Raw genomic sequence first — 19303 nt, forward strand, 5'->3', positions numbered from 1 at the left:
AGGGGATTTGCCCAGGGTAATATTTTGCTGAATAAGGGTGGGAGTAATCCTCTGCTCACCGTAAGCCTGCGCACAAGCTCTCTGCACTGCACAGACCAGCAGGATCCAGGCACACGCGGCGCGAGCCGGGGACATGGCTCTGCTCCAGGGGAGCCCCCGATGACACGCGTCCCCAGACCCGCGCCGTGCGCTCTGCCTTGCCAGGAAGAAAGCACACAGGCTGCCGTGGGGGTCTCGCAGCCATGGGACCACTCGCTTGGTGGGCTGATCGTGTCCTCTGAGAGAATTGAGAAATAATTACCGCCTCCACAGCCCCCGTGTTCCAAAGTGTCTCCTTTCCTAGCATAAAGTCTGGATCAAAGTTTCAAATTCCAATTAAAAAGTGTGCTGTTCCTCCTTTGGCTACCCAGAACCAAGGTCACACATACACATATATTTAATTTGAACTCACATTCAGCTTTGCACGAGAATGGCCTTGAACATCACGGAGCCAGGGCAGTTGTTTCCACACCTCTCTCTGCTGCCCGGCGCTGAAGACGCCATCTTTGCTGGGTGATGTCCTGCAGGTTTAGTGGCCCAAACTGCCCGTACCTCGCTCTTGCCTAACACAGGGACAGTGTGACGGGGTGACAAGACATCCAACAAACTGACTGACTGCTGCATTGTAACCCAAATTCCAGGGGGTCGCAAGTACCCCAGGACGTGCTTCACTGGGGCCTAACGCCAACATGGACCCCTCCGGAGAAGATGGCCGACGGCCCTGCCATGCTTGGCACGGGCTGTGAGGGAGGCCCTGGCGCTGCGGGGGTCCCCATCGGCCCCCCCACCTGCCCCTTCCAAGGGGAAATGAGGTGTGGCTGTGGTGGGGGCTGCCAAAACGTGCCCCGTGCCAGTGAGGTGGGAGGGCGGGGGGGCAGCAGCCATCTTAGGCCTGGTGCGAGGTGCAGGCGGGGAGCCCAAGCGGGCGGCCCTCTCCCTCCCCTGTCCCCAGGGACACATGGCTGCCTCCTCTCCATGTTTGCACCCCATGGCCATCCCCAGTGGGCACAGTGTGGGGGTGCCGCCCTGTGGCCCCTCTCCCCCTCCAGACGCGGGGCGGCCGTGTTTGTTCTCCTTGCGGCGCCCGTTATCAGCACACAACACACACAGGAAGTCCTGTCTGGGATTGTCCATCCCCGGCCTGATTTATACAGGAAGAAAAGCATAAAAAGCCGCCCTTCCACCTCAGCAGCCACCTCCTGCCTGTGCGCGGCCGGTGGCTGGCCATGCCGGGGGCGCGAGGCGGGTGCCCAGGCCCGCCGGACCCGGGGCGGCCGGGCAGGGATGGCCGCCGGGAGCCATGGGGGAGCACGGCAGCGGGGCTGCTCCTGGCGCGGCGGGGGACAGTGGGGCACCGCAGGTACCGTACAATGGCCGTCCCTGCAGAGGGAATGAGGTGGATGGGATGGGATGAGAGGGGATGGGATGGGGAGCTGGTGCTGGGGGCAGCGGGAGTGTGTCCGCACCAGGCCAGACCCCATGGGGTGCGGGTGGGTTTTTGCCCCAGCTCAGGTGGAGATGATGGAGGGAGCCTGGTCGCACACAGCGCTGGCAAAGGGCTGTTGGAGCAAAAAGGTTTTTAAAGCCTCCTTCGGCTGCTCCCAGCAAGGCTGGCCCTGCTGTCAGGCACACACGTGCCGAGCCGAGGAGCGTCTCCAGCTCTGGTTCACTCAGAGCAGAGCCCAACCTGCAGCACTGTTATTTTTAATTCACCCCACTGGCACTCAGGACGTTTTCCAGGAGCAGAGAGCTCAGAGGGTAAATTTTACCTCCTGTGCATGTAGAGGAAGGCTCCAAACGCTTGCACAGACACCTGCGAGATAGCTGGAAATTCTTAGCAAATCTCCTTTCTTTCCATAACTCGTTCTCTCTTTCCACCTGCCTGCTCTCTGAACACCTCTGACACACCACCACGTTGTCCATCCTCCCCCCGTCCGCCCTCACTCCCCTCTGCACAGCACGCAGCGGTGCCGCTCGCTCTCGACGCAGCAGGACCCCGAGCCGTTACGCTGTGCTGCTGATTTCGGATTGCACCGCGGCAGAGTTCGGCCCCCGGGGAGCGGGCAGGACGCGGGGCTGGATGGGGCTGCGGGCAGGGACCGTCCCTGCTCTCACACGGACCTGAGGCTTGCCCTGGCTAGCCACCGAGCATGGAGCGTGATGGTGTTTGCATGCCAGGAGCTCAGCGAAGCCTCTCAGATTTATAACTGTGGAGCTGGGTGATTTGCATGCTATTTGTTTTCAGCTACCTGCAGACCTGTGGGTCCCACCGTCCTGATCTGTGGCATTACACAAGGCAGGCAGGAGGCTTTCAGTGAGGCACGGGGGGTATTTGGAGGTAAAAGGATGGCTGTGGGCAGGAGCAGCTGGGATACCCTGGCAGTGCGGGAATATGGAGCAGCACCATGCCAGTGAATGGCTCTCGACAGAAATAACCTGGCATACTTTTTCCCAGGGTCTAACAATCACGGAATCATTACTGGGCAGAGAATCAGACATAAGAAGAAATAACAAGGCTTTGTCAGTGACAAAATTAATTTAAAAGCAGATTGGGAAGCTCTGCCACTGCTTGGGAAGCCATGCGAGACAGGAGCGCAGATGCGGTGCCTGGATCCTGAGCCTCCTCGACAATCCGCCTCTCCTCTGGGTAGCAGCAGCAAACACCGCGTCTGCGCTGGCAGATTTTGAATGTTATTCCCTGTGACGAGGCATTCATTCTGCTGATTGAGTTAGTCCCCCTCTATGCTGTTAAACTACCAGCTCTGCACAAGTTTCCCTAGAGGTAAGGAAGAGAAATTGAATCTGGGCTGCAGGCTGATCTGAGCCGTTTCCCAGACTCTGCTGCTGCGGATGGGGCTGGCTCTGGGGAGACAGATTTACAAACTGCAACAAATTAGAGTAAACAAACCTGACTCTCAGTCACACCAGCAGCAGAAGGGCATAGTGAAACACAAGGGAAGATTTAACTTGAGGTTTCAGACCAGACAGAGAAAGAAAAGGAAAGGGTCTCTGCAAGCAGAAGTGGATGATCAGAAATGTTATTTCACTCTCCATCCTCTCTCACAAGGCAAACGCTTGGGTTCCCGTCCTGCCCATAGCCTGGGAGGTGACTGCAGAGAGGAGCTCTGCTTAGTGCAGGTTTCTGCAGCTGGAGACTTTCTCCTGATAGAGAAGGATAATCAGAGCAAAAAAAACCATCTTGCACAAAATGCTCTCTCTGGAGCTGCTCGCTGGGATGGCCGTGATGAAGGGACCGAGCCGTGCACGCAGCTCACAGCTATTCCCACCACACTTTTCATGTGCTCCTTGGGGAGTGATTCACTGGGAAAACACGGAGGGGAACGGCGGGGAGGGGGACCATTCCTCGCTGACTAATGCCACTTTTTGCCAAGGAAATTTCACAGAAAGCCGCGAAATTCAGTTTATTCCTTGGTGAGTTGAATAATTTCCCAGTTTTTATGCAGCAGCCATTACTGCATCCTCTAAATGTAAATAAGAACTCATCTGTGTGCACATAAGAGAAAATAAACCTGGCTACAGGATGTTGCCCTGTTCACATGTTTGTTTTTGCACAGCTACAGCTAGGCTGCTGTATGTGTCTATGATCGCCTTAAGTTGTAACATACCGGTCCCGAGACACTTAATGCTTGCAAAGTCCTTAGGAAAAAAAAAAAAAATCACTTTGTGGGAATCAGATCTGGGTCATAATACACACAGCACTGGGCAACTGGTGACGACAGACCGAGAGCTATGGGCCAAGTACTTTTCTTGGTTTGACCTGCTTTGATCCCACTGACATCAATGGACTCCTCTAGATTTCCACTGAGATAAGTGGTCTGCAGCTGACGCAACCAAGAACAATATGGGACATAATACAATAGTGGGAGGTCGTTTTCCTTACAGAGCTCTGCAGAACAGGGGCTGCTCCAAAGCCTAAACTTAAGCGTAAAGTTTACAAACAGCCTCATGAAAAGCCTGAGCAGAAGAGCTTGTCCTAAAACAGGAAAAGCCATTCCCCCTTTTTTCAGAAGCACCAAAAATTCCTGTTGCTTTAGCAAGTACTTCCAGTTCTGTGCAAGACCCCTGCAGAGGCCAGCGAGAGCCCATTGTACGCAGCAGGTACGGGGTCAGCCATGGCTTGTAGTAGCTGAAAAGTTTTGCATCTGTATGTGTGTCACTCTTCTGTCTGTCCCCCAATCCATCCATCTCCATCTGCCACTTCAGCACCTCTGGCCCCAGTCTGGGGAAGCACTCGTGTGCTTGGGCATGTCCCGTTCACTGCGATGGGTAGTAAGCCCTCCTCTCTAAGAGAGGTTTCCTGGTGTGGGACCTTAGTGCTGGTCTCCTATTGTCTCCTCTGTTAATCATTCCTTTTTCATGCCCACAGAGAGAGAGCAAAGTTGAGTCCTCCCACCCCAGCCCCAGACACCCTCACCCCCTCCCAGTTCACCTACCACATGGGGGACCGGCTGGAAGCCCAGCCCGCACCTCCAGCCCTCAGTCCACCACGGATGCTCTCGGGGTGATGTCGGATCTGGCGCTGCTGCCTGGGCGGGTGCAATGTGCTTGGCAGGTCTGTGAGACAGGCTCTAGGAATCGGGGAGGTGGGTGAACATCTCACCTTTGCAGCCAGCCTGGTGCTCAGCCTGAGACCTGCTCTGGGCCAGCACTCAGCGTGCCTCAGCTCACACTGGTGGTAAAACCAGTGGGAGGCAAGGAGATTTCGACATTGTTAAATCTAGGAGGGAGGTTGGGCAGAAACATTGCTTTCTTGGCCTGGAGACAAGCATTAATATTAGATGTCGTGGGAGTGCACTTCTAGTGTGCAAGGGAGAAAGCTTTGGAGCAAACATGTAAAACACCGGCCCAGGGAGGACTTCAAATTCAGACAGGCTTGCAGTCAGGAGCCAAAATCCCTTACCGCCTTTGTCAGAAGCTCGTCACACCGATATTAACAGAGCCAACAGATCTGATCTTCCCCCACTCTGAACTGGCATCACTCCTCTGCTTCCAAGGGAACTTTGACAGGCTGTGTCCTGGGGGATTTCCTCCCCGCATAATGAATATTAGTACATAACACACTGAACCCTCCCAATGAGCGGAGGATTAAATGCTCTTTTACTGGGTTATGTGCAGTTCTTAAGCAGCTGACACGAGCACTTGCTTGAGCAAAGATTTGACCCACTAAATGGAACTGAAAAGCTAACATTTTGCCATTAAAATAACTGCAGAATTTTAAAATGCTGCAACACACGGGGAATAATTGTCTGACGGCTGAGAAGGCTCTAACGGAGACCCTGAACGGGGTGTGCTTAGTCCTGCGCTGGGTGTCATTGTCCCACAAGGAGCTGGAAGCCCAGTGCTGTGTGGGATGCTGGGTGTCAGCGAGCCCATCCCCTTCCTCACCACCAAATTTACACTTGGGATCCCGGGAACTCGAGCAAAGGTTGCCTGGGCAGTTAGGGGTCTTTGTCCTTAAATGAGCGTGTGTAAGATGGTAAAATACAGTGTTGGGGTACAGCAGATGGGATCACAAATGAGCGTAAGGGAACTCGGATACACCCCGGTGAGTGTCAGCAGGATCAGGGCACCCCGTTCTCTTGGGTTCTCGGAAAATCCCAGCCTTGGGCCCTGGGGAGGCTGCTGGAGGGGACAGCTCGGTGTTCAGCGATGCCCCAGCGCTGTGTTAGCTGGAGCCAGGGCTTCTGCTCTGCTCGGTCCTTGCTCGTACCCCTGCCTGCTCTACCCCAAAGGGTGCAAAGGCACCGCGGGTCTGCCTGGCCTTTCCCACCGGGGTCACAGCAGGGTGACCCACACTACAAGCTTGTGTGAGCAAGGGGAGGATCAACCCCCATAGGATGTTCCTAAAACACCCGCTGTGCAATCTGCACTGCGCAGGAGGGAAGGGACAGTGCTCTCCGTGCCCTACCCCTGGTATCACGGTGTCCGTGCCTCTCCAGCACGCCAGGGAGCCTCTGCGGTGTGAGCTCAGTGCCAATGCACTGGGGCACTCTGTGGCCACGATCCTGCTTTCATCCTCCACCCCACTCTGCAAGGACCTTTGGGAGCATGCAGGGAACCCCACACCAGGTCCGTCACGGGCAAGGGCTGGATCACTGGTCTCTGCCTGCACGACAAGGGGAGGGTAACAGCAGGCTTTTTTTCTTCTTACAGTAAGAAACCAAGATGTTCCATAAGGAAAGAGTCCCTGCCCAGGACAAATGATGGAGCACCACGGATAAGGTGAGTGTCTCGGCTGTGAAATTAGATCCTGTGCTTTCAGTATGGTCAGATGGAGAAGCTTTACATTGGCTTCCAACTGCATTTTGCAATTATTAGACAAGTTGGGTATCAGGAACTGTTCATCTCCCCCATACACCAGAAAAGACAATAATGCTCTCTACATAATGAGATAATTACCGTCCCTTCAAGGCTCTTGGGAAAAGTTGCCTGTGCTTTGTGCTTGTGAGATTAAGTGAGCTGAAATCATTCCCCAGAGGTAGGCTGGATCCAGACAGAGCAGGCAAACCTATTTGTGCCATGTGAGATGCTGAGTAACGTGGAGCTGCACTCCCACCCACATCAGCTAGCCCTTCCCTCGCTGCTGGGAGGGATCCCTTCTCCCGTGTGCTCCTTCCTCCCTGGCAACGAGCTCCATCTTCACCAGCACGTCCCAGAGCTGATTCCCCTCTGCTCTGCTCCCTTCCCCAGGGAGGATCTCACCAAAGCAATTTATGCTCCTTTTACACGGGTCCACCCAAGAGCCCCACACCAGCACATCCAGCATCCACCAGCTTCCCTGGAGAGCGCAGCGTGGCCTGAGACATCTCCAGTTCAATCAGCAGCCTCAGCGTATCCATGAGGAAATAGAGGGGACGGGCCAGGGATCTCAATTGCTCTTTTGGAGCCGTTATTGTTTAACTGGTAAATATTTCTTTTAAATGCCCACGTGCTTTCAAAAAAGTTGCAAAGCTTAATGGGAACAAATATTCCACAGGGGTTGTATCCTGCCACTCGTTTGCACATCAGACCCTTGCTATCTGTACGGCTGGTTCTGTGTGTGGGTAGGTGCCTACGTCGTTTAAAAAAACACTAAGCCTCTGTGCTCTAATTTCCCAATGAAAAATGCAGACAAAATAAGTGGCAGTTTGGCACAAACCAAACTGCAGAATTTTCTTCGATAAATAACTGGGCATTTAACACGAGAAACCTGCAGGCAGCTGGGGATCGGCCAGCCCAATCTGTCCCTGGGCAGGTGCTGGCAATGGGGCAGAGCTGTGCCCTGCGTGGGTCTGTCGGTTGAATTTGGGCATCTCTCCTGGTCAATCTCACGCCGCTCCACAGCTTGGGGGGGTGGCCAAGGAATCCTTTCAGCATCCTTTAGGGCTCGCTGGAAACCAGCCTCCCTGTCCTGGCAGTTCACCGCCTGCTTCTGGAGGACTTTGCTGTTGTAATGAGCTTAGGGGGATTAATGGGCACGGTGGGAAGCTGTGGACCAGTATGGTGCGTTAGGTCTCTAACCTAGGGAAAGATGATGTCTCCTCATATAATTACGTGTCCTCTTGGGGAGTGCAGAACCAGCTACAGTAGTTTTTAGCAATGAGAAATAAATTTGCCCTGGCCACTGCACTGGCGATGGACCATTTCACCTGGGAGCCTGAACACTCCTGGGCGAGGGTCTGGGGGCTATGGTGGCATCTCCTTCTCTTGCCATTAATCTGGTCTGTGCAGGGGGCCAGAGACCTTGTGTCCTCGGAGTGTGGGGCACACAGAACCGGTCTGGTGGGGCAGCGGGGCTCAGCCCGCCGTAGGTAAGGCTCCAGGTGGATGCCAGGGCAGGGGTCCCCTGCAGCCCTCTCTCCATCGGGGTCAGCGTGGCAGCAACAACGTATGGGGCACAACGCCAGCATGGCCCCCACCCTGGGCTGGGCTTCTCCGGGGGGCACTGCCCCGTCCCTGCGTGTCCCCCGGGCAGCCGGGGCACCTCGGCGGGGGCGCGGGGGCAGGTGGCGGCCGGCGGGGGCCGGCGGGGCGGGGGCAGGCGGAGGCTCCCCGGGCCCCGGCGCTTCCCCCCCGGCCGGGAGGCTCCGCTTTCCTCCCCGCCGGGAGCTCATTGGGCCGGGGCGGAGGGACCGGCTCGGGCCGGGGGAGGAAATGCGCGGGGGGCCGCGGCGCGGCGGCGACTCCGCGGCTCCGGCACCGCCACCGGTGAGTCCCGGCGGGCGCCGCCCGGGGCCCGGCACGCCCGGGGGGGGCCGCGGCCGCATCCCCCGGCGGGGAGGGACGGGGGGAGCGGGGCGGCGTTTGGCCGAGCGGGACTCGCTGCCGCAGCGGGGGCTCCCGGGGGTCCCGGCGCGGCCGGGGGCGGGGGGGGGGGCGTCCCGGGAGGTGCCCCTGCGGCGGCTGGGCTGCGGGCGGTGCCCGGGCCGGCGGGCAGGGCTGCCCCTGCCCCGGGGGGCGCAGCGCCTGGCGGAGCGGGGCTCGGCCTGCTGCGGGCCGGGGGAGCATCCCTGCGCCGGGACCCCCGGGACCCGCGTCCCTGCGCCCCGCTCCGCCGTGCCCGCGTCCCTGCAGCCCCCGTCCCTGCAGCCCCCGTCCCTGCAGTCCCCGTCCCTGCGCCCTGCCGCACGGTGCCGGCCCCCCGCAGCCCGCTCCGCGGTGCCCGCATCCCCGCAGCCTCCGCCGCCGTGCCCCTCTCGCTGCGCCCCGCTCCGCCGTGCCCGCGTCCCCATGCCCCGCTCCATCGCGCCCGCATCCCTGTGCCTGCGCTGCGCCGTGCCTCCATCCCAGCCTAAGCAGGGAGCAGCTGGAGGTGTTTGGAAGGGAAGATCCATCTCCCTGCTGCTGCTGCTGACCCTCTCCGGGAGGGTTTGGCTCTAAGGGTGCAGACCAGGTCCAGCGCGCAGTCGGGAGAAGCGGTGTCACCTGCAGAGCCAGGCCAGGCTGTTTGACGAAGTGCAGTTGTTGGGTTCTCGGGAGGGTGATTTCATCCTCGTGAGGGACTGGATTCTCTTGCACCGCTTTGCAGACAGACCCCAAGTCCTGCTGCTGCCATCAGCTGGAGTTTTAGCCTTGGTTTCATGGGCAGAGCTGGACAAAGCACTGCTCACCCGCACGGTGGGTTGTGTTTTCCCCTTGGTTGCTGCAGTGGGTGAGGCAAGAGCAGACTTAGGAGAGTTACAGGAACATTTTTGGCTGGTGGGAGAGGGACCCCCAGCCTCGCAGGAGCACATGGCCAGCCAAGGAGGCTTTGCTGCCCCCAGAAACTGCAGAAGCTCAGATGCACCCACATCGTTTCACTTGTCAGCCCATAGGGCTTCACCTCTTCATTTGAGAGACTAGAAAGCCAGTGACAAAAAAAAACCACTATTTTTTTTCTTAATCATGAAAGATTTTCCTTAAGTTATGTGCTTTAAAAGAGAAGTATTACAATAGGTAGTAGCAACAGGTTGGAGGATTTTCAGCGGCTTTAAAGAGGCTGATTTTTATAAACTCATAGAAAATACAAGTATAGACTATTATATTTTCTGCTTTTGAAACTTTTTCTGGCATGAAGCAACCATAATTTTATGACCCAGGGGTATACTCTGACCACTTGAGGTAGGGCAATGCTGTTCCAGTTCAAAGCAAAAAAACCAAACCGTCTATATTTTAGGCTTGTGCCCTGCACTTCTTGCCTTCCCCACAGGGAAAGCTCCCACAGCAGTCACGGGAATCCCGTGGGAGGACGGAGATGGTTGGCAGAGTCTGACTTGCAGCCTTCTGGAGAAGCACGGCCAGCCTGGGGATCTGTGATTGTAAGGCACGGAAGTGTCCCAGTATAGCCCTGGGAAAGGGTGGCTGGCTGAGCAGTGGGGAGTTAGTACATCTGTGTACGCTCGTGTCCCTGGGATGTCTCCAGAAGGACTGGGGAGAAGGACAGTTTCTTCACTGCTTTTAAAAACTTTCCTGCAGGTTAACCAAGATTTGATTTCCTGATGGTGGAGATACCACATATTAATCATTAGAAGATGAAATTTATCGCTATTTTTGGAGGAGAGTGGAGGACTATAGGCTTTATATCATCAAAATCCTCCTTACATCCTCAAAGCTGTACGGAGGTTAAGGTGGGTCTGGGCATCTGCGATTCCTTGCTGGGCTGCGGCTCCATAGGAATAGCTCGAATGGCTGTAGGAGCAGGGTGGGCACGTGGCCATCCCTCCCTGTCCTGGAGCCTGACCCTCAGCTTCCGCAGAACTGCTGAATTCAGGGACTGAGTGAGGTCCCAATTGCGTTTTATAGCAATACAGTCGATTTTCTGTGACATGAAACCTCCCTATCGCTCAGCCTGGCAGAGCCGTGTGACCTGCTCGGGGGCTGTGGGGAGGGGAAGGAGCTGCCCAGCCAGCCGCCCGCCAGTTGTGCCAGTTATTCCCAACAGCTTGGCTTGGAGTTAGGAATTGTCCCAAAGGAGTCTGGGGATGAACCTGCAATCCCCAATCCCGCATCACCTGGGGATTTTAGAAGGTTTATTTGCAGCTCACCGTATTTCCAGTTTCAGAAGGATGTTTCATTTTGTGTTGCTTCCCCATAAAGCCGCTTCTTTCTCAAGGTTTAATCAGAAAGACTGATGCTTTCTTTAATTGGCCTATATTTAAGGTGGGTTTCTTTATTTCTTCCTCCTTTAACTGCTGCCATCCGGAGGCCAACTGTTTGGTTTAAATTAGATATTTTTAAAATTAGATATTGTTATTGACCTTCTTCAGCCTTGTTTCATATTTGTCCTCTGCTAGAAAATCAAAGCCTCTTTATTTGCGACTCGGTTAGTACTGACTCTGCAGACAGTACATATGGCCCTCACAGCACTTTTCTCTGGCAAGAATTTGTATTTTAAAGAGAAGAAGATCAGATTTCAGTGTGTTATGTGGTGGGAAAATGCAGCTTTACAATGCTGTATGGATTAAGAAATTACAGGGCATTGTTTTGCCCTCACTGCCTGGAATTGGCAGCGTATTTCAGGGCAACACAGGTCCCTCCCCTGTCCCTTGGTCCCTGGCCCAGGAGAGCATCTCCCATGTTCTGGGACAGGCATCCCGCCGGGGTCAACCACTGCCACGCCGGTGACTCGAGTGGGGCAAAGCGGGTTTGTGCCTGGAGGAGCGCCCGTCTTGCGAGGGGTTCATAGGTCCCTCATGTCCCCTCTCCCTCTGCGCTTTGGCACATCACCCTGCTCTGTTGCCAGCAAGTCTGCTCCTGCCCCAGCTCCTTGTGCTGCCCTCGGAGGGTCTGTGCACACCCAGCGCCATCCCTCTGACCCTGGGAGCGGGGGCTGGCCCTGTCCCCACGGCTCCATGGGATGTCACCAGCTGGGGATGGACACCACATGTTCACACTGCTCTCCTCTCGGTTGCAGGGTTCCCAGCTGAAGGGCGAGACATGCGGTAGGAGCCGGCGCTTCCCACCGAAGAGCGAGACTCGGTCGTACCGCACAGCCCAGGGTGCCGCAGGAGAGACAGGACATGTGCCGCATCGGCTGCCTCCTCTCGGGACTCCTCTTCATCCTCAGCACAACCAGCACGGACGGCTTTGCCCGGGCAGGGTAAGCGAGGTGCATCCTCTCTGGGTGATGAAGAGCCTGGGTCAGCCAGCCAGCTACACATACACGGGCAGCTGGCGAGGAGGTGGGAAAAGGCTCATCCGAGTGCTCCTAGGGCAACTGGGGCTCGACAGCCCTTCACTGGTGGTTATTTGCTTTGTCACTGAAGCAAAAAAACCTCTCAGAAGAAATGCCCTGGCTCAGTTGAGCTCCATGGAGGGGACACAAAGACACTCTGGGCTTTTTGTCAGGGAGAGTCAAAAACTAAACAGGCCCTGAACTGTTTCTGAATTGTTATTGTCTCTTTAAAGCACATCCTTGCACAAAAATACAGGCGCAACCTTGCTGTCATGCCAGTTCCAGCAATTCCCCTTCCCTTTCCAGCAAACGGGTCCCACACGGCGCCCTGGATGCCAGCACAGCCCAGGCAGGCACAGCTCAGAGGAAGCCCAGAGCTCGGTGCCCCAGTTTCTCCCCAGCCAAAAGGAGCTCGAGCTCAGTGCCTGCTCCCCCACATACAGCTCACATATTCTACAAAGTTTGTTTTTACATCGAAATACTCTCCTCTAGTGTTAAACCTTTTGCATTCTGATCGTGACTGAACCCACAAGCTGAATTCCTCGCTTGCACGCACAGGCTGCAGCTATAGCTTTATTCTAAATTTTGCAAAGCAAACAATTGCTATTTAAAAATTGCATCTCCTATAGCATTAATCTGTGAGGCTGAGAGGAGTTTGCTGGAGTTAATGGAAGCCATCTGATGTCCATGCTAATTCCCAGGCTTTTTATTCTAGTTTCTAATTGGGCTGGGAGGCTGAGACATGTAGATGAGTTCCTTAGTGGGGCTGACCTGCTTGGGCTGGAAAATGTTGAAAAAAAGAATTTTTAACCAAGAGCATTTTGGCTGTTGACCTTGGCAAAGTTTTTGACTGGATCACAGTTATCTTGGGAAGACTGGAAAGCGACTTTCATCTGGCCTCTCCTTTTTTTGTGGTGAGCCTGACCCTTCCTGTGAAATCATTAATTTGTTGGTGATCACCGGGGCATCAGTTTCAGGAGTGCAGAAGTCTCAGACAGGAAAAATCCACCCAGAAAGTGAGTGACTTTAGGGGAAGGGAGGCGATGAATGGAAGGAGAACTGCTTTGAGTAAATCCCCACTACATCTGGGCCCCGACTGCTCCCCCGGGACGGAGGGTCTGTGCTGGGGTGAGCGTATGAGGAGGCTTGAAGTAGCCTCCCGGGTCACTCGGGCAATTAGCCACTGCTGTTTAAATAGCCCTCTGCAGAGAGGGGCTGTCAGGCCGCGTCCTGGGCTGGTGTAGATCGGTGGAGCCCCTCTGCCCCCAAGGGAGAAGCAGTGGGTTGGTTTTAACCGGGGTCTGACCCGCTCCCCTCTGCTCAGCCGCAGGGTCTGTGCCGCGGCCCCGCAGAGCCGGGTGGCCACCTATGCCGAGTCCCACGTCCAGCCCGTCTACCAGCCCTACCTCACCACGTGCCCTGGCCACCGCCTCTGCAGCACTTACAGGTGAGGCCACCTGCCCGCGCCGCCCTTCTGGTCCCTGCGAGGGAGCCGGACCCGTCCCAGCGTGGCAGCGACCAGCACAGGGGTCTGACCCGCTGGCGTGGGAGCGGGCTGGGGGGCTGGGGGTGGATTCTCAGTCACCCATCTCAGCCCCATCTTTGCGTTGCAGGACCATCTACAAGGTTGCCTACCGGCAGGTGTACAGGCAGCTGCCCCAGCCTGCGGCCTCGTGCTGTCCCGGCTGGAGCAGAGCCACCAGCCACGCACTCAGCTGCAACAGAGGTAAGAGGCTGCTGTGCCACCACGGGGCCAGCGCTTGCCCGTCCCGCAGAGCCCCTGGGCTCAGGACCCTGGGTGAGCCCCACAGCCAGCTCTCTCATTTACCAGCACTCTGCCTGTCAGGCAGATTCTCCCTGTAGAAAAGCATTTAAATTTTCGATGTCACAACCAAATGTGGTTCAATTTCTGATTAATTCCCAGCCTTCCTCTGCTGCCTCACAGGCCTTTGTCCTTTGGGATCGCTTATTAACTTTATAGTTACCAGAGGATAAATAAAACGAGCAAGTCCTTTCCATATAAATCAGCAGTAATGGAAGAGGGATGCTTTCAGGAGGCAATTGTGATGTACAGCACAAACCAAATGCAAACCAGCAGCAGCCAGTCCGTCCCCAGACGAGCTCAGAGCGCAGCATCACTCAGAGCGGAGCATCCTGGCCCCGGGCTGGTGCTGGTGTGTGGTTTGCGCTGTGTGTGTGTGTGTGTGCACTGTGTGTGTACACGCACCCACAGTGACAGGGGAGGGAGCTTGGGACCCCCAGAGCTGCCCGGTGATGCTGTGCTTGTGTTTGGTCCTGCAGCTCTCTGCTGGGTGCCGTGCCAGAACGGCGGGAGCTGCGCCTTCCCCGGCAGATGCGCCTGCCCGCTCGGCTGGATGGGGCGAGCCTGCCAGACAGGTACCAGCCGTGCTGCTCCCCTCTGGGCTCCCTGCGTTGGGCCTGCTGCAGGGCTCTGGGGGTCCTCTGCCCACGGACCGACCCCTTGGTGGGGGACGGGGACCAGCACCGTGGCTCCTCACCAAGCCTGGGCGCACACCTGGTGCTACTCAGACCACAGAGGGGAACCAGTGCGTTACCCCTCCACACACACACCACCCCCCCACGTATTGCTCCAGGGCAGTGATGCCCGATGGTCTGGCCAGGAATGGACAGAAGCTGGGAAGCTCCCGGAGGAGCTCTGACCTCGTTTTCTCTCCGCTGCTGGGTCAGCGTGAGCAGAGCTGTGCTCTGCCGTGACCGCACAGACAGCAAAAGGCTTTCTGCAGAGCAGCCGTTACACTTGTGGGGTCGGCTGGAGATTGTGTCTATCTCCCAAGCTTTGTAAACTCTCGCTGTAAACTAAGACACCCATTTACTGCAGATACTAAACCAAAAATATCCGGGGGTGGAGGGAAAGCCTGGTGATCTCCAGGCACCGAGCTCCTCTCCAGCAGCCCAATGCTCCTCACCAGAGCGCAGGGAAATGGGGCAGTGGGGAGGGCAGCGGTGCTCTGCAGCCCCCAGCACACCAGCGTGGTGCAAACCCCTGCCACGGTGGCATTGACCCACGCTGGGCCAGGCAGGGCTGAGCACATCGCTGACAGCTCCGGCGCAGGGGGAGGAAGGATTTTTCCCACTGCCTAAAACTGATTCGCCTGGGCGTGGGAAGCGGTTCAGCTCATTTTGCTTTGTGGGAACAGCTTTAATAACTCCCCCGTGTGAGGAGAGGTTACTGGGTTTTGTACACACTTGAAAGGCTGATAGCTCCTTGCCACGGCTGGCTGGAACCAAAACCCTGGCCATAAATCCGGGATGAGAGCCGAGTGCTGCCTGCACCCGCCTGGCCAGAGCTGGGACATTGCTGACCACAGCTTTTGTTTCTGGCTCTTTTGTGGGTAGAGCAGGTGGAGGGGAGGAGGCCAGATCTCCCTTACTCCACCCAGGTGCAAGAGAAAAGGCTCTCCCAGGTGCTGGTGGGTCTTGTGCTCACACCCTGCAGCACCGAGAGCACCCAGAGCTGTGCCCAGCACAAACGCCAGCTCGGTCTGGGGTCCCATCGCACCCCCACCCTGCAGGAGCCCATGCAGCTGTAGGGGGGGAGCAGGCTGAGCCCTCCCTGCCCCTCACCCCCAGTAAGCACCTCCTCACCACCCCTGGCCTCACTGAGCCCTCTCTGTGCTTCCAGACGTGGATGAGTGTGCCGGGCAGAGCCACGGGTGCGGGCAGCTCTGCATCAACACGGCCGGGAGCTACCGCTGCGCCTGCCGGGACGGCTTCAGCCTCGCTGCAGACGACAGGGTGTGCCAGCCCCTGGTGCCAGCCCTGGAGCCAGAAACCATCAGCCAAACAGGTAACCTGTCACCCGTTGCAGTCACCTGGCTGCTCCGGGCCTTCGATGGAAGCTGGGATTAACACTCAGCATTACAGGGTGGCTGGAGCAGGAATGGCAAGAGACAGGAGAGGGGACGACAGCCAGAACCTCTCAGCTTTATTCCCAGTGACCTGGGAGTCCCTCTACCACCCAAACAACCTCCCCGTGCACAAATCCAGCCACTTCTCCATCTGCAAGGGTGCCAGAGCCCATCCGTGGTGTGCAGTGGCCGGGATGCAGCTGTTCTCTGTGTCATCGTCATCGTCATCGTCCTTCCCGCAGGGCAAGTCCGGAGCCACGAGGAGCAGCGGGCACCGCTGGTGACAGCCCATTATTACTTTTGGTACGCGCTGTGACACTTCAAACTCGTACCGTGAGTAATAATGCGCTGTGGCCAGCACGGGCATCACGTGGGAAACACCTGGAAGAGCAGGGCACCATCTGCACGTGCCCCACAAGCCACCTGCCTTTATCCCCTGTCCAGGGCCCTCAGCGGGGCCTTTGTGCCCACCCCAGGACGGGGCAGACCCGGATGCTAACTAATGTGGCACACAGGCACGAAAGGCCAGGCTTCACCAGACGTCTTAATCCTTTAAGCATCACCCCACTGCCTGAAAAATTCCCCTCTTCGTTGCAGGTACTCCAGCAGCAAGGAGAGGCTTGTGCTCATTAGCAGCAGGACTAGATGCCAGCGCTTGCAGCAGCCGGTAGACCCGGTTGATGCTCTGGGGGCTGGTCCCAGCGGGGCAGATCCTGGGGCTCACGAGGAAGGGAGAGGAAAGCAGCAGAGCTTGACCTGAGCCCTGCAGCAACGTCTCTCCCCAGCGCCTTCCGCTTCACCTCACGCAATGAGCTTTTACTCACTGACCTTTTCTTGGCCACTTTTTCAGGTGCCCCCAGTGAAATGAAGGAAGAAATGAAAGACCTGAAGAGCAGAGTGGAAGCGCTGGAGCAGGTGAGCTCTCAGCACACACCCCTGCCCTGTGGCAGCTCGAGGCCACGTCAGCCAGCTCCCACCCCGGGCTCTTTGCAGCCAGGGTTTCCCTCTCCCCGGCTCTATTTTTGATGCCGTGCTGGCCTCGTGCCGCAGCGATCCCAGCTGTGCTCCGCGCTGCTGGCAGCGCCCACGCTGCAGCTCTTCCAGCCCCGCGGCCCTTTGAACACAACCAAAGCCCCGCGTGCCGCCCCCGTGGGGTGCACCCCATCAGACAGCGTGCTACACCCCCTGGGTGGTCCTTGTGGCTGAGGACACGCTCATGGCTCCCCTTCTCCCTGCAGAAGCTCCAGCTGGTGCTGGCCCCCTTCCACAACCTCATGCCCTCTGCGCCCGAGGACGTCGGCGCAGACCCCATCAGCCGCCTGTCCCACTCCCTCCAGCAACTGGACAGAATCGACTCCCTGAGCGAGCAGATCTCCTTCCTCGAGGAGCGGCTGGAGACATGTAAGTGCCTGGAAAAAGCAGGGTTGAAGTATTTCACTCCACCCACGCTGGCCACAGTGAGCAGATGCGGGCCAGCGAGATCAGTAACACACATGCCACTATTAATCTCTATCTCCCTCAAGCTCAGCAGCCTGTAATTAATAAAAGATGAACACAAACAGCCCATTAGCTTCATTTCAAAGCTGCTTCTATGGCTGCACCATCTGACTGCCCTTGTAGCAGCCAAAAATCATAAGATTGGCACATGGAAACGTGGCTCTGGGGCAGAAGTGGAGGGAACCCGCTACAAGCAGCGGTTCATGCCTTGCAATCAGCACCCTCACCAGCTGTGTTCCCTTCCTGTACCGTTATAACTTGGTCCTTACAAAAGAAACCCCAGCTCTTAGGAAATTAACAGCCCAAAAAGTCAATCAGGAAAGTTTAGGGAGCGTGCAGAAGGTGGCAGATTTATGAGCCTGGGAAGTTTTAGGCATTTCTTTTTGAAGTCTACAGCCCAGCTCTTTGCCAAGCAGTGGACCAGAGAGGGTCTCCTAAGTAGCAAACGCTGAAGAAGAGACACTGGTGAGAGCTGTCACGTGTGAAATGGCTGAAGGTGTGGGGGGTCCTGCCTGGCACACTCCCCCACAGAGCAGGGCAGTGTCCCCTCGGGTCACTGGGATGTGCGCAACCCCCTCCCTGCAGCTCAACTCAGAGTAGAGAACAACCTGTATCAACACTGTTTTGATAGGCAGCTCTTTGCAGCTCATTTCCCCATTAAATAATTCCAAACACACCCAGAAACGAGGCATGGCCGGGCCGACTCGGGAGCTGGTGTGCAGCAGCAGCCTGGTGCTCGCAGCAGAGAGGGGTGAGAGTGCTTGGGAACACTCAGGGGAAACTGTTTCAGTGCATACCCAGTCCCAGTTCACTGCTTGCAGTAATGGCTTAGATATAAAAGACTTCAAAGAACTTGTTTGAAGACAAAATACCTGCAAATAGACACTTAAAAACCAGTTCAGAAAGGGGTGATCATCAGAACCCCCGAGTGTTCCAGCAGACCGAGTTTCCTTGTAGTGCCCCGTACATATTATTAGTGACAGCACCAAGGACTGAGCAGTATCACAAGGTAACATGGATTTATTCCAAGGGATGACTCCAAAGTCCTGAAATTAACTTCTGCCAAGTCTGTGCCGGCAAGTAAGACTTGTTTTTTTTCCCTCCCTCTCTCATGGTCTTGAAAGTCCCTGGAGGACACAACACTGTCCTTTCATCCTCCAGCAAGCACTGGGGCTTGCAGGGCATCCCATGAAGATCTAAGTAGCCATCCCTTTTCTGTGCCTTGTGAAGCGTTTCACAACTGAATACTAAGATACAACTGCACCCTCCAATTATCTGCCCCGTGGGGATAGGTGTAAGGACTAAAAAAAAACCAACATTTTATCTTCTTTAAACCACCACTGAAGGTACAAGGTTGTCTGCAGTGGGGACAGCCTGGTCTCACCCTAGAGCAGCCAGTGGTGTTGTCACTGGCTTTCTCCCCCTCCTCGGGATGCTTCCCAGGCCCAGGTGAGGCTGTCGAGGACTGGAGCATGCCAGGGAGGGGAGGGTGACGCTCCCAAACGTGGTGGGACAGAGCCAGCCTGGGGGTGCTTCGCAAAAGGAAAGCAGAAAGTGTGGGTGGCATTCACAGAGGCTGAGGTCAACCTCATCCTTCTCAGGGAAAGAGACAAACCAGACCCCGGCTAACAACATTGCTGGATTGGGTTTTGGTTTTTTTCATCTTCTCAGGTTCCTGCAAGAATGAACTCTAGCCGAGCGCCTGAGGAACTGGAGCGAGCCGAGTGCATCCGTAGCTCTTATCTCACTCTCCAGCCCCAGGCTGAGGATGAAGCCACATCACCTACAGGAAAGCACAGGGTAGCAGGAGAAGGCTGGTTTCCCATCAGCAGCTCCATCGTTTTCTCTTCCAACTCACCTTATCAAAGGTCACGCAGTTACTGCCAAACTGGACTCGGAGCCCTCAGCATCTCACCCCCTTCCTGCTGGAGAGGCAGAAATAAACACCTTACCTCGTGCCATTGGTGCCTGTCTGGCTGAGCTGGAGACTGGCTGTACGTGAAGCCGTGCGGTGCTTGGCTTTGCCTGGCTTTTACTTTCTATTACCCTGGGACATCATCTCCCAGCAGAGCACAGACCTGGCCCAGGCAGGACAGCTGCCCGCCCCGTGCTCCCCCTACCTGCTCCCACCCAGAGAAGGTGGGGGCAAGTCCTGCGTTTGGAGGACTATGGCCAAAAATGTCCTGTGGCAGAGGGGGCAGGCCCAAGCCCGGCACCACGGCAG

General features: G+C 56.4%; 1 protein-coding gene across 3 annotated transcripts; it reads left to right on the top strand.

Annotated features, from left to right (window-relative positions):
* The first annotated feature begins 1250 nt into the window (after positions 1–1250).
* Positions 1251–19042, top strand: EGFL7 (EGF like domain multiple 7). 3 transcript variants are annotated; one of them, XM_068414202.1, is made up of 11 exons: positions 1251–1399; positions 6214–6282; positions 6751–6963; positions 11432–11617; positions 13017–13139; positions 13306–13418; positions 13994–14089; positions 15357–15521; positions 16433–16497; positions 16821–16983; positions 18751–19042. In XM_068414202.1, exons 4-11 carry the CDS (start codon positions 11538–11540, stop codon positions 18771–18773), a joined length of 828 nt encoding a protein of 275 aa, XP_068270303.1. In that variant the 5' UTR covers positions 1251–1399; positions 6214–6282; positions 6751–6963; positions 11432–11537; the 3' UTR covers positions 18774–19042. The 3 variants fall into 3 exon arrangements, with proteins under 3 accessions (XP_068270303.1, XP_068270302.1, XP_068270304.1); XM_068414201.1 differs by lacking the exon at positions 6751–6963; XM_068414203.1 differs by lacking the exons at positions 1251–1399; positions 6214–6282; positions 6751–6963 and adding an exon at positions 8171–8247.
* Positions 19043–19303: the final 261 nt, after the last annotated feature.

Source organism: Nyctibius grandis, chromosome 16, assembly GCF_013368605.1.
Source record: "Nyctibius grandis isolate bNycGra1 chromosome 16, bNycGra1.pri, whole genome shotgun sequence".
In the NCBI taxonomy this organism is placed as follows: Eukaryota; Metazoa; Chordata; class Aves; order Nyctibiiformes; family Nyctibiidae; genus Nyctibius; species Nyctibius grandis.

Excerpts from the sequence above, each read along its gene's own strand:
- EGFL7 (XM_068414202.1), top strand. The coding sequence starts at position 11,538 with ATGTGCCGCATCGGCTGCCTCCTCTCGGGACTCCTCTTCATCCTCAGC. Across the intron at positions 13,140-13,305 it reads CGCCTCTGCAGCACTTACAG|GACCATCTACAAGGTTGCCT; the intron begins GTGAGGCCACCT and ends TTTGCGTTGCAG. Across the intron at positions 16,984-18,750 it reads CGAGGAGCGGCTGGAGACAT|GTTCCTGCAAGAATGAACTC; the intron begins GTAAGTGCCTGG and ends TCATCTTCTCAG.